Raw genomic sequence first — 14,832 nt, forward strand, 5'->3', positions numbered from 1 at the left:
GAAAAAGGGGGGTGCGTAGCTCTGCTGATTAAGGATAGCATCAGGGTGGTAGCAAGGGATGATATTGGAGCCAAAGAGCAGAAAGTGGAACCGTTGTGGGTGGAGATTAGGAACAGCAAAGGGAGGAAGACGCTGGTGGGTGTCGTCTATAGGCCCCCGAATAATGATCTGGAGGTGGGGCGGGCTGTTAACACGCAAAGTGCGGCGTGCAGGAATGGGACGGCCGTAATTATGGGGGATTTCAATCTACATATTGATTGGTTGACCCATGTTGGACGCGGTGGGCTCGAGGAGGAATTCTCGGAACGCTGCCGGGATAGTTTCCTTGAACAGTGTGTGTTGGAGCCGATGAGGGAGCGAGCTATCTTGGATCTGGTGTTATGTAATGAGGCGGGTAGAATTAGGGACCTTGCGGTGAAGGATCCTCTTGGGGAGAGTGATCATTGTATGGTGGAGTTTCTGGTGCAGATGGAGGAGGAGAAAGTGGGTTCCCGGACACGCGTCCTTTGTTTGAACAGAGGGGAGTACGGTAGGATGAGAGAAGAATTGGCAAATGTGGACTGGGGTAGCGCGTTGGAAGGTAGGTCTGCTGAGGAGCAGTGGAGGATCTTTAAGGAGATCTTTCTTGGTGCTCAGCAGAAATTTACTCCGATGGTCAAAAAGGACCGTAGGAGGAGAGGTAATAAGCCGTGGATAACGAAGGAGGTGAAGGAAAGTGTTAAAAGCGGAGGCATTCAGAGTAGCCAAGAGTAGTGGGCGAGAAGAGGATTGGGAGAGGTTTAAATGTCAACAAAGATTGACAAAGAAGTTGATAAAGAAGGGTAGGAGAAACTATGAAGCTGGGCTAGCGCTTAATATAAAAAAGGATAGCAAGAGTTTTTATAAATATATAAAAAGGAAGAGGCTGGCTAGGGTGAACGTTGGACCCTTAGAGGATGAGAAAGGGGACCTAGTGGTAGGGGATGGGGATATGGCTAAGGTCTTGAATAACTTTTTTGTTTCGGTCTTCACGGAGGAGGACGTGAATAATTTGCCAGGTGTTAGAGATGGAAAGGTGGTAGGACTGGAGGGTCTCAATGACATTACTGTTACTAGAGAGGCAGTGCTCAACAGACTGGAGAGGCTGATTGTGGACAAGTCCCCAGGACCGGATGGAATGCATCCGAGGGTTCTGAAAGAAATGGCGGAGGTGATAGTGGATGCCTTGGTGGTTATTTTCCAGACGTCGCTGGATTCCGGGGAAGTGCCGGAAGATTGGAAAACGGCTAATGTTACGCCGTTGTTTAAGAAGGGTGCCAGGCAAAAGGCAGGGAATTATAGGCCGGTTAGCTTAACGTCTGTGGTAGGTAAAATGTTAGAATCCGTCATCAAGGAGGAAATAGCGAGGCATCTTGAAGGGAATTGCTTGATAGAGCAGACGCAGCACGGTTTCATTAAAGGGAAGTCGTGTCTGACAAATTTACTGGAGTTCTATGAGGATGTGTCTAGGGCGGTGGATAAAGGAGAGCCGGTGGATGTGGTCTTTCTTGATTTTCAGAAGGCGTTTGACAAGGTACCTCACAAGAGGTTATTGCAGAAGGTCAGGGGACATGGAGTTGGGGGTAGGGTGTTAGCGTGGATAGAGGATTGGTTGTCAAATAGGAGGCAGAGAGTGGGGGTCAATGGGTGCTATTCGGATTGGTGGCTGGTGACTAGTGGAGTGCCCCAGGGGTCGGTGCTGGGGCCTCAGCTATTTACCATTTATATAGATGATCTGGAGGAGGGAACCGAGTGTATGGTGTCGAAATTTGCTGATGACACCAAGATTGGTGGAATGGCAAATTGTGCGGAGGGTGTGGAGAGTCTACAGAAGGATCTAGATAGGCTGGGCGAATGGGCCAGGAAATGGCAAATGGAATTTAATGTTGGCAAGTGCGAGGTGGTCCACTTTGGTAGGAATAATGGTAGGAAGGATTATTACTTGTGTGTCGAAAAACTGCAGCAGGCGACGGTGCAGAGGGACCTCAGGGTCCTTGTGCATGAGTCGCAAAAACCCAGCCTGCAGGTGCAGCAGGTGGTCAGGAAGGCGAATGGGATGCTGGCCTTCATAGCGAGGGGGATTGAATATAAAAGTAGGGAGGTCTTGCTGCGGCTGTATAGGGCATTGGTGAGGTCGCAGCTGGAGTACTGTGTGCAGTTTTGGGCGCCGTACTTACGCAAGGATATTTTGGCCTTGGAGGGAGTGCAGAGGAGGTTTACTAGGCTGATGCCGGAGTTGAGGGGGTTGAGCTATGAGGAGAGGCTGAATAAACTAGGCTTGTACTCGTTAGAGTTTAGAAGAATGAGGGGAGATCTCATTGAGACGTATAAGATGATGAATGGGATGGATAGGATAGAGGTGGAGAGACTCTTCCCGCTCAGAAAGGACAGTAGGACTCGGGGGCACAGCTTCAAGATAAAGGGGGGGCGGTTTAGAACGGAGTTGAGGAAGAACTTCTTCACTCAAAGGGTGGTGAATCTCTGGAATTCTCTGCCCGTTGAAGTGGTGGAGGCTACCTCGCTAAATATTTTTAAGACACGGGTTGATGGGTTTTTGATAAGAGAGGGAATCAAGGGTTATGGGGAGAGAGCGGGAATGTGGAACTGAGCCACAACAGATCAGCCATGATCTTATTGAATGGCGGGTCAGGCTCGAAGGGCTAGATGGCCTACTCCTGCTCCTATTTCTTATGTTCTTATGTTCTTATCTCTTTAACTTGTGCTTAACGCTCTCTCCATTCACATTGTCTGTACCTTTAAGACTTGATTAGTTATAAAGATTCACATTCCAACCACTATTTTGTAAATTGAGTTTGTGTCTTTCTATGCCCGGTTTGTGAACAGAATTCCCTCTTACCTGACGAAAGAGCAGCGCTCTGAAAGCTAGTGGTTTTTGCTACCAAATGAACCTGCTGGACTTTAACCTGGTGTTGTGAGACTTCTTACTGTTTACCCCAGTCCAATGCCGGCATCTCCACATCATTACAGGTGAGGTCCCATAGGATTGGAGACAGCCAATGTTGTTTCTTTGTTTAAGGAGGGTAGCAAGAATAATCAAGGTAATTACAGGTCAGTGAGCCTTACATCAATGGTAGGAAAATTATTGGAGAGGATTCTTCAAGACAGGATTTACTGCTACTTGGAAATAAGTGAATGTATTAGCGAGAAGCAACATAGTTTTGTGAAGGGGAGGTCATGTCAAACTAACTTAATTGAGTTTTTCAAGGAAGTTACGAAGATGCTTGATGAGGGTAGGGCAGTGGATGTTGTCTACATAGACTTCAGTAAGGCCTTTGACGAGGTCCTTCATGGCAGACTGGCGCAGAAGGTGAAGTTGCATGGGATCAGTGGTGACTGGCAAGGATGAGACGTAATAGCCTCAGTCATAGAAGACAGAGGGTAGCAGTGGAAGGATGTGTTTCTGAATGGAGGGCTGCGACAAGTGGCGTTCCTCAGGGATCAGAGCTGGGACCTTTACTGTTTGTAATATATATCAATGGTTTGGAGGAAAATGTAACTGGCTTGAATAATAAGTTTGCGGACTACACAAAGGTCGGTGGATTTGCAGATAGCAATGAGGACCATCAGAGGATACAGCAGGATATAGATCAGTTGGAGGCTTGGGCGGAGAGATGGCAGATGGAATTTAATCCGGACAAATGTGAGGCAATGCATTTTGGAAGATCTAATGAAGATAGGAAATGGCAGAATCCTTACGAGTATTGATAGACAAAGGGATCTGGGGTGTACAGGTACACAGGTTACCGTAGGTGGCAATGCAGGTGGAGAAGGTAGTCAAGAAGGCTTACGGAACGCTTACTTTCATCTGCCAGGGGCACTGAGTTTAAAAATTGGCAAGTCACGTTGCAGCTTTATAGAACCTTACTTAGGCCACACTTGGAATATGGTGCTCAATTCTGGTCTCCACACTACCAGAAGGATGTGGAGGCTTTGGAGAGGGGGCAGAAAAGATTTGCCAGGATGTTGCCTGGTATGGAGGGCATTAGCTATGAGGAGAGGTTGGAGAAACTTGGTTTGTTCTCACTGGAACGTCGGAGGCTGAGGGGCGACCTGATAAAAGTCTACAGGATTATGACAGGCATGGACAGAGTGGACAGTCAGAAGCTTTTTCCCAGGTTGGAAGAGTCAATTACTAGGGGGCACAGGTTTAAGGTGCGAGGAGCAAGATTTAAAGGAGATGTACAAGGCAAATTTTTTTTTTTTACACACAGGTGATGGGTGCCTGGAATGCGCTGCCGGGGGAGATAGTGGAAACGGTCACGATAGTGAGTTTTCAGGAGTGTCTTAACAAATACATGGATAGGATGGGATTGGAGGGATATGGTCCCCGTAAGGGTAGGGGGGTGGGGGGGTTTAGTTCAGTCAGGCAGCATGGTCGGTGCAGGATGGAGGGGCGAAAGGCCTGTTCCTGTGCTGTAATTTTCTTTGTTCTTCGTTCCTTGTTATGTTCCGTACACTGAAGCAGATGTGCGCCAGACCTTTGGGCCCACTTAGTTTGACATCCCCCAGCCTGCTCTTCCTCTGAGCCAGTCTGGCCTCGATACCATACTCATCCCCAGTCTCTACACTTGCTGACCTAATTCCCACTGTCCACCACAGAAATTTCCTACAATACAGAACAGCCATTCGGCCCATCAAGTCTGCAACAACTCTCTGACAGAGAAATTAGCCGGGTAAATGTGTGGGGATGCAGAAATAGAGCCTGGGTGAGATTATTGTTAGTGCAGAGGAGATTCACCAGGATGCTGCCTGGGATGGAACATTTAGGTTATGAGGAGAGGGTGGATAGGCTTGGGTTGTTTTCTCTGGAGTAGAGAAGACTGAGGGGCTGATCGAGGTGTTCAAGATTATGAGAGACATGGGCAGAGTGGATAGGGAGCAGCTGTTCCCCTTAGTTGAAGGTTCAGTTACGAGGAGGCACAAGTTAAAAGTGAGGGGTGGGAGGTTTTAGGAGGGATTTGAGGAAAAACATTTTTTACTCAGAGGGTGGTGACAGTCTGGAATGCACTGTCTGGGAGGGTGATGGAGTCAGCCTGAAAATTGAATTGGAGGGGAATTTGGCCGCACCGTCATAGGAACATAAGGAGTATAGTAGGGGGCTGAGAACACAGCCTTGTGGGGCACCAGTGTTGAGGAGGTATTGTTGCCTGTCCTTACTGATTGTGATCTGTGAGTTAGGAAGTTCAGGATCCAGTCCCAGAGGGAAGTGCCGAGGCCTAGGCCACGGAGTTCGGAGATGAGTTTCACGGGAATAATAGTGTTGAAGACTGAGCTGTAATCAATAAACAGAAATCTGACATAGGTGTCCTTGTTATCAGTGCAGGATCAAGGAAATGGTGTCTGCTGTGAACCTGTTGCAGTGGTAGGCAAATTATAGTGGATTTAGAGAGTGACTAAATTTTATTTTGTTCTTAAATAGGAATTATATTTATTTGAACAGCATATCATTAGAATCTTGTTTTACTCAAGAACAGTTAATAGTTCAAAGAGATTTATTCAGTTTGTGAATGTTAATTTGTTTGGTTAGTTGGATAAATAAATTGTTATGTGTTGATTAGAAAGTGTCAGGGATTTAATTTTATTTAACCACTAGAAGTTGCTAAAGAGCAGGCTGCACCACTTCACATTCATTTTACAAATCATACGGCGAGGTATTCCTCTTCAGATGTTTCAGTGTTACTTCTCAGAAGGGGGAAATCAACCTCTACTTTATAACAACAGAGTGATGACTAATATGTAGTGTCACCATGGACATATCTCTTGAATCCTTAGTGCATCATGGTGTAGAATCACATCCCTACAGTGTGCACCTACAGAAATGGTTTGATCATAGAAGGCTCCATGCTCGTCCAATCCCATCTGTAATAGAGTTTTTTTGTGTTTGTGACCTAGATTTCTGTTACCACAATCTAAGACTGGTTTATGTTTCTGGGACTACATTTTTCTACCTGCACTCTGATTTCTTCCTCCACCTCTTTGCGTTTTTCTTCTTTAATGAGTTCATCAACATGCTTCTGGGAAAAGTTCATCTGTTCATTTTGATTCTGCCAAATCACTACAGATCAGAAAGAAGAAAATAAATTGAGGTTCTATTCACGAAGCAAAGTCAAAATCTTAAATGGCACCACTAGTAATTCTCAAGGGTAATCAAGTGGTGAGAGAAAAAGTGCCCCCAAATATCAGTCATTGCATGTTGCATGGTGAGCTAGATTTGTCTTTCATTGTGGTCTGAAGACAAGTTTCAACATCATTACAGGTCATATGGAGAATACATTCACCAAGCCAATGCTTGCTTTCTAAAATGTAAAAACTCAGTATAAAAGAATATAAAAGGTGAATATAAGTGTTAAAAAAAACGCAATAAAATGCACTTAGAATTTGATGGGAGATGTTGAAAGTCTCTTCTTTTTCTTCAGATATTTGACCAATAATAACAGGATAGAAGCTGAATTAACCCCTTAGTAAGGATGTGTGTCATCCATTTGCAATGTGATAAAGGTTCCTTCTGGGAAATTCACAATATCATAACAATCCTCTCCATATTTCTCTGAATAAAAGACAGGATACTAGTTGTTGTTAGAAATGGAAATCCTTGAAGCAAAACATTACACTTTTGCAATATGTTTTTCTTAGAATGATCCAAATGACACACCCTGACAATTAACATTGCCCATTAACTGAAAAGTGTGCTTGGAAAAGTAATTTCTTTCGAAAAAACTGTATTTGAAGTCGTGGAAGGTTGAAGGATATAGAGTATTCTCAAGACTGAATTATGAAGTGGTATTGTATATGTAAAGTAAGAAGTCTCACAACACCAGGTTAAAGTCCAACAGGTTTATTTGGTAGCACAAGCCACAAGCTTTCGGAGCACGGCTCCTTTGTCAGGTGAATGGGATTTGTGTTCATAAACAGGGCACATAAAGACACAAACTCAATTTACAAGATAATGGTTGGAATGCGAGTCTTTACGGATAATCAAGTCTTAAAGGTACAAGCAGTGCAAGTAGAGAGAGGGTTAAGCACAGGTTAAAGAGATATGTATTGTCTCCAGCCAGGACAGATTTTGCAAGCCCAGGCAAGTCGTGAGGATTACAGATAGTGTGACGTGAACCCAAGATCCCAGTTGAGGCACCTCCACATCATGTATATGTAAAACCTGAGGAGAGAATATTTTTTTCTTCCAATGGGCCTTACTACTGGTAAAATAGTACTGTGCAAACCACCTTGCTACAAAATGCACAACTGAAGTCTTGTGATTCAAGCTGCTTTACTTGAACGCATTAATGAACACATATGCAAAAGGATGTGCACGTATGCCAGTTAATGTGTGTCTGCCAAAACATTTATTGGAAGCGTGGGATGCATCAAACACATTCCAAATAAGAGCAAACATGAAAACAGAAACACTTAAAAATATAAGAAAAAGGAACAGGAGTGAGCCATCTGGCCCTTCAGATCTGCTCTACTAATCCATTATCACAGAATCCTACCGTGAAGAGGCTCTTTGGCCCATTGAGTCTGCACCAACGCACGAAAGGCCCTGACCTGCCCACCTGATCCCACTTGCCAGCACTTGGCCCATAGCTTTGAAAGTTATGGCATGCCAGGAACTCATTCAGTTATTTTTTAAAGGCTGTGAGGCATCCCGCCTCTGTCACCCACCCTGGCAGCGCGTTCCAGACTGATACTACCCTCTCGGTAAAGATGTTTTTCTTCAAATCCCCCCCAAAATTATAACTGATCTTTGACCTTAACTCCATCTTCCTATGCTAACCACATAATAGTTACAGTTTATTTATTAGTCACAAGTAGGCTTACTTTCACATTGCAAGGATGTTATTGTGAAAATGCCCTAGTTGCCACATTCTGGGTACACTGAGGGAGAATTTGGCATGGCTAATTCATCTAACCTGCACATCTTTTGGACCATGGGAGGCAACCAGAGCACCTGGAGGAAATCCACCCCCGGCTGACCAGCCTGCCCCGTTTGCTGGGCCTCCCTCCAGCCCCCATCGGTCGCAATGGCAGAGTGGCCCCTCCATCCGCAGCGGGACCCTCCAATATCCCCAACCCCTTGGGGGTCCCAGGCTGGCCAACAATCGAGTTGGCCAGCAAACAGTTTGGGACTGTCAGCCTCCCGGGAGGGAAGAGGCCCACCCCGTGAAATCTAATGATAATCACGCTAGTGCCTCTGCATTGCATAGAGTGTGGGAGATTCTAGTGTGAACTCCCACTGATAAAACGAGCGTGATTTATTCTGGTTTTCCTGCGAATTCAACACTTAGAACTAGTTTTGGGAAAATGTTGGCCTGAACATCTGCAGCTCTTTGAGAGAGTATTCAAAACATTCTCAGGTTTATTCCCTGTGTTGGTATCCATCTTGCCGGCTCTCCAATGTGACAACACTCTCATACTAGTCTACCTTGTCAATGTCTTTACTGAAGTCCATGTATACAACATCCACTGCCTTTTTGTTGTCTATCATCTTTGTCACTTCCTCAAAAAACTCAACTAAGTTAGTGAGGCAAGACCTCCCCTTCACAAAACCATGCTGTCCATCACTAATAAATTCATTTGCTTCCAATTGTGAGTAAATCCTTTCCCCAAGAATCATTTCCAATAATTTCCCTACCACTGACGTAAGGCTCACCGGCCTATAATTTCCTGGATTATCCCTGCTGCTCTTCTTAAACAATGGAAGGACATTGGCTATCCTCCAGTCCTCTGGAACTTCACCTGTAGCAATGAGGATACAAAGATTTCTGTCAAGGCCCCAGCAATTTCCGCCTTGCCTCCATCAGTATTCTGGAGTAGATCCCATCAGGCCCTGGGGACTTATCTACATTAAAAGCTTTTTAAGATGCCCAATACCGCCTTCTTTTTGATATTGACATGACCAAGAATATCTACACACTCAACTCCAGGCTCCTCTTCCATCAATTCCCTCTCTTTGGTGAATACCGAGGCATAGCTAATGCCCTCCATGCCAAGCAACACCCTGGTAAATCTTTTCTGTACTCTCTCAGAAACCTCCACATTCTTCTAATAGTGTGACGACCCGAATTGAACACTATATTCCAAGAATGGCCTAACTAAGGTTCTATAAAGCTGCAACATGACTTGCCAATTTTTAAACTCAATGCCCAGCTGATGAAAGCAAGCATGCCGTATGCCTTCTTGATTACCTTCTCCACCTGCTTTGCCACTCAGTGACTTGTGTACCTGTACACCCAGATCCCTCTGCCCATGAATATACTCTTAAGGGTTCTGCCATTTACTGTATATTTCCCATCTGTATTAGGCCTTCCAAAACGCATTACCTCACATTTGTCCGGATTAAATTCCATCAGACATCTCTCTGCCCAAGTCCCTAATTGATCTATATCCTGCTATATCCTCCAATGGCCCATATTGCTATCCGCAATTCCACCAACCTTTGTGTCGTCTGCAAACTTACTAATCAAACCAGTTACATTTTCCTCCAAATCATTTATATACATTACAAACAGTAAGGGTCCCTGCACAACCACTGAGAAATGCCACTAGTCATAGTCCTCCATTAACAAATGTACCCTTCCACTGCTACCCTCAGTCTTCTATGACTAAGCCAGTTCTGTATCCATTTTGTCAGCTCACCTCTGATTCCACGCGACTACACCTTCTGTACCAGTCTACCATGATGTACCTTGTCAAAAGCCTCACTAAAGTCCATGTGGACAACATCCACTGCCCTATCCTCATCAATCATCTTCATCACTTCCTTGAAAAACTCGTTCAAGTTAGTGAGACACGATCTCCCCTTCACAAAACCACGTTGTGTCTCCCTAATACATTTACTTATTTCCAATTGGGAGTAAATTCTGTCTCAAGGAATCCTCTCCAATGATTTCCTGACCTCTGGCATAAGGTTCACCATCCTGTAATTACCTGGATTTTCCTTGCTACCCTGCTCAAAGGAACAACATTCGCTATTCTTCCATCTTCTGGGAGCTCCCCATGTAGCCAATGAGGATACAAAGATTTCTCTCAAGACCCCTGCAGTTTCCTCCTTGCCTCTGAGGATTATGGGGTTTCTCCCCAGAATACTCCTTTTTGATCTCAACATGACGCAAACCCTTCCACAGACTCATCATCCACCAAGTTCTTCTCTTTGGCGAATGCTGATGCAAAGTACTCATTTAATACATTGCTAATTTCCTCTGGCTCCACATATAAATTCCCTCCCCTGTCCTTGAGTGGGCCAAGCCTCTCCCTGGCTACTCTCTTGCTCATTATATGCTCTCCCTGGCTACCTTCTTGGGATTTTCCTTAATCCTGCTGGCCAATGTCTTTTTGTGACCTCTTTTAGCTCTCCTGACTCCTTGCTTAAGTTTCTTTCTACTGTCCTTGTATTCCACACTTGCTTTGTGTGTCCCCAGGCTCTTAGCCATGACAAATGCTTCCTTTTCCTTTTTAGCTAGGCTCACAGTATCTCTTGTTATTCAAGTTTCCTGAAACTTATCCTTCATCCTTCAAGGAACGTCCCAGTCCTGAATTCTTAATAATTCACACTTGAAAGCCTCCCACATGCCAGATGTTGATTTGCCCCCAAACATCTGCCCCCAATCTATATTCTTCAGTTCCTGTCTAATATTATTGTAATTAGCCTTCCCCCAATTTAGCATCTTCACCTGAGGACTCCTTATCTTTATCTATTAGCACCTTAAAACTTACTGAATTGTGGTCACTGTTCCCAAACAGCTCCTATACAGAAACGTTGATCACCTGGCCTAGCTCATTCCCCAATACCAGGTCCAGTACGGTCCTTTCCCTCGTTGAACTATCTACATACTGTTTCAAGAAGCCCTCCTGGATGCTCCTTACAAACTCTGTCCCATCCACGCCCCGAGCACTAAGTGAGTCCCAGTCAATATAGGGGGAAGTTAAAATCTCCCACCACAACAACCCTGTTACTTTTAGACCTTGCCAAAATCTGCCTGCATATCTGTTCCTCTCGCTGGCTGGTGGGAGGCTAATAGTAAATCCCTAACATTGTGACTACACCCTTCCTATTCCTGAGCTCTACCCATATTGCCTTGCTGTATGAGGCCTCCAAGGGAGTCCTCCCACAGTACAGCTGTGATATTCTTCTTCTGTACAGAACTAGCTTGGCCATCAAAGACAGAGGGTAACAGTAGGGGGGTGCTTTTCTGAAAGGAAGGCTGTGACTAGCAGTGTTCCACAGGGATCAGTTCTCGGACCTTTGTTGTTCATAGTATATATAAACGATTTGGACGAAAATGTAGCTGGTCTGATTAGTAATTTCGCAGACGACACAAAAATTGGAGGAGTTGAGGATAGTGAAGAGGATTGTCAGAGAATACAGCAAGACATAGACAGGTTGAGACTTGAGCGGAGAAATGGCAGATGGAGTTTAATCCAGACAAGTGTGATATAATGCATTTTGGAAGGTCCAATTCATGCTGGACTTATACCGGAAATGGTAGAACCCTTAGGAACATTGAAAGACAGAGATCTGGGCGTACATGTCCATCGATCGCTGAAAGTGGCAATGCAGGTGGATAAGGTAGAAAATAAAGTGGACGGCACGCTTACCTTCATCGGTCGGGGCATTGAGTTTTAAAATTGACATGTCATGCTGCAGCTGTTCAGAACCTTAGTTAGGCCTCATTTGGAATATCATGTGTAATTCTGGTTGCCACACTTCCAGAAGGATGTGGATGCTTTGGAGAGGGCACAGAAAAGGTTTACCAGGATGTTGCCTGGTCTGGAGGGTAGTAGCTATGAGGAGAGGTTGGATAATCTCAGTTTGTTCTCACTGGAACGACAGAGGTCGAGAGGTGACCTGATAGAGGTCTACAAGATTATGAGTGGCATGAACATAAGAACATAAGAAATAGGAGCAGGAGTAGGCCATCTAGCCCCTCCAGCCTGCCCCACCATTCAATAAGATCATGGCTGATTTGAAGTGGTTCAGTTCCACTCACCCACCTGCTCCCCATAACCCTTAATTCCCTTATTGGTCAAAAATCTATCTACCTGTGATTTAAACACATTTAATGAGGTAGCCTCCACTGCTTCAATGGGCAGAGAATTCCAAAGATTCACTACCCTCTGGGAGAAGAAGTTCCTCCTGAACTCTGTTCTAAATTGACTCCCCCTTATTTTGAGGCTGTGCTCTCTAGTTCTTGTTTCCTTTTTAAGTGGAAATAATCTCTCTGCTTCTACCCTATCTAGCCCCTTCAATATCTTATATGTCTCTATAAGATCTCACCTCAGCCTTCCAAACTCCAACAAGTACAGGCCCAATCTACTCGATCTCTCCTCATAAGCTAACCCCCTCATCTCCGGAATCAACCTGGTGAACCTTCTCTGCACTCCCTTCAAAGCTAATATATCCTTTCGCAGATAAGGGGACCAAAATTGCTCACATACTCTAGGTGTAGCCTCACCAGTACCTTGTACATTTGCAGCAAGACCTCCCTGCTTTTATACTCCAACTCTCTCGCGATAAAAGCCAACATTCCATTCGCCTTCTTGATCACCTGCTGCACCTGCAGACTGGGTTTTTGCGATTCGTGCACAAGGACCCCCAGGTCCCTCTGCACAGTAGCATGTTGTAATTTTATCACCATTTAAATAATAGTCCATTTTACTATTATTCCTTCCAAAGTGGATAACCTCACACTTGCCAATATTATACTCCATCTGCCAGATCCTCGCCCACTCACTCAGCCTATCCAAATCTCTCTGCAGACTTTCCGCGTCCTCCACGCAATTTGCTTTCCCACTCATCTTTGTGTCATCCGCAAACTTTGTTACCCAACACTCCACCCCCTCCTACAGATCATCTATGTAAAAGGTAAACAGTTGAGGCCCCAGCACCAATCCCTACGGCACGCCACTAGTCACCAACTGCCAACCGAAAAAGCACCCATTTATTCCAATTCTCTGCTTCCTGTTAGATAGCCAATCCTCAATCCACGCTAACACTTTACTGCCAACTCCCTGTACCTTAATCTTATACAGCAACCTTTTGTGAGGCACCTTATCGAACGTTTTCTAGAAATCTAAAAACACCACATCCACCAGTTCCCCTCTGTCAACTGCACTCTTCATAAAAATCCAGTAAATTCGTCAAACATGGCTTTGCCTTCATGAATCCATGCTGCAACTGCTTGATTGAACCATTCTTTTCCAGGTGTCCTGCTATTTCTTCCTTAATGATAGATTCTGGCATTTTCCCAACTACGGACGTTAAGCTAACCAGCCTGTAGTTACCCGCCTTTTGTCTACCTACTTTTTTAAACAGTGGTGTTATATTAGCTGTTTTCCAATCAGTTGGCACCTCCCCAGAGTCCAGTGAATTTTGATAAATTACAACTAATGCATCTGCTATTACTTCTGCCGGTTCTTTTAGTATCCTGGGAAGCATTCCATCCGGACCCGGGGACTTGTCTACCTTTAGCCCCCCCCCCATTAGGCTATCAAGCATTACCTCTTTAGTAATAGTAATCGTTTTAAGGTCCTCACCCCCTACAGTCCCACAACCGTTAATGTTCGGTAAGATATTTGTGTCCTCCACTGTGAAGAGCGACACAAAAAACTTGTTTAAGGCCTCGGCCATTTCCTCATTTCCCATTATTAAATTCCCCTTCTCGTCTTCTAAGGGTCTAACATTTACTTTAGTCACTCTTTTCCATTTTATATATTTGTAAAAATTTTACTATCAGTTTTTATATTTTGTGCTAGTTTAGTTTCATAATCCATCTTTCCTTCCTTTATCGCTTTCTTAGTAGTTCTTTAGGCTTGTACTCGTTAGAGTTTAGAATGAGGGGAGATCTCATTGAGACATATAAAATGATGAATGGGATGGATAGGATAGAGGTGGAGAGACTCTTCCCACTCAGAAAGGACAGTAGGACTAGGGGGCACAGCCTCAAGATAAAGGGGGGGGGCGGTTTAGAACAGAGTTGAGGAGAAACTTCTTCACTCAAAGGGTGGTGAATATCTGGAATTCTCTGCCCGTTGAAGTGGTGGAGGCTGCCTCGCTAAATATTTTTAAGACGCGGGTTGATGGGTTTTTGATAAGCGAGGGGATTAAGGGTTATGGGGAGAGGGCGGGAATGTGGAACTGAGCCACGACAGATCAGCCATGATCTTATTGAATGGCGGGGCAGGCTCGAAGGGCTAGATGGCCTACTCCTGCTCCTATTTCTTATGTTCTTATGTTCTTATTGTTTTTTAAAGCTTTCCCAATCTTCTAGTTCCCCACTAATTTCAGCCACTGTGTACGCATTGGTTTTTTATTTGATACTCTCCTTTATTTCCTTAGTTATCCACAGCTGGTTATCCCTTTTCTTACATTCCTTCTTTTTCACTGGAATATATTTTTGCTGAGCACTGAGAAAAATCTCCTTAAAAATCCTCCACTGTTCCTCAGCTGTCCTACCCACCAGTCTGTGCTTCCAGTCTACATTAGCCAATTCCACCCTCATCCTATTGTATTCCCTTCTGTTCAAGCAGAGGACACTGGTTTGGGACCCTACTTTCTCACCCTCCATCTGTATTAGAAATTCAACCATATTGTGATCACTCATTCCAAGAGGATCCCTCACAAGAAGATCATTAATTTTACATGTCTCATTACACAGGATCAGATCCAAGATAACTCAATATAAGTTCTTGTAGGTTCTGTAACATACTGTTCAAGGAAACTATCCCGACAGTATTCTAAGAACTCTTCCTCAAGTCCACCATGTCTGACTTGAGTCAACCAATCAATATGCAGGT

At 44.6% G+C, this 14,832-nt stretch overlaps 1 protein-coding gene across 3 annotated transcripts in view; it reads right to left on the reverse strand.

Annotated features, from left to right (window-relative positions):
• LOC145349811 (dynein regulatory complex subunit 11-like) overlaps positions 1–14,832 on the reverse strand; it is a 207,466-nt gene that overhangs the window by 116,682 nt on the left and 75,952 nt on the right. For all 3 annotated transcript variants that reach the window (XM_080198356.1, XM_080198355.1, XM_080198357.1), the window contains one exon: positions 5,988–6,094. In XM_080198356.1, coding sequence (XP_080054482.1) covers positions 5,988–6,094 — 107 coding nt within the window. The remainder of the gene's footprint in view (positions 1–5,987; positions 6,095–14,832) is intronic.

This window comes from Carcharhinus amblyrhynchos, chromosome 11 (assembly GCF_965287045.1).
Source record: "Carcharhinus amblyrhynchos chromosome 11, sCarAmb.v2.hapA, whole genome shotgun sequence".
NCBI lineage: Eukaryota > Metazoa > Chordata > Chondrichthyes > Carcharhiniformes > Carcharhinidae > Carcharhinus > Carcharhinus amblyrhynchos.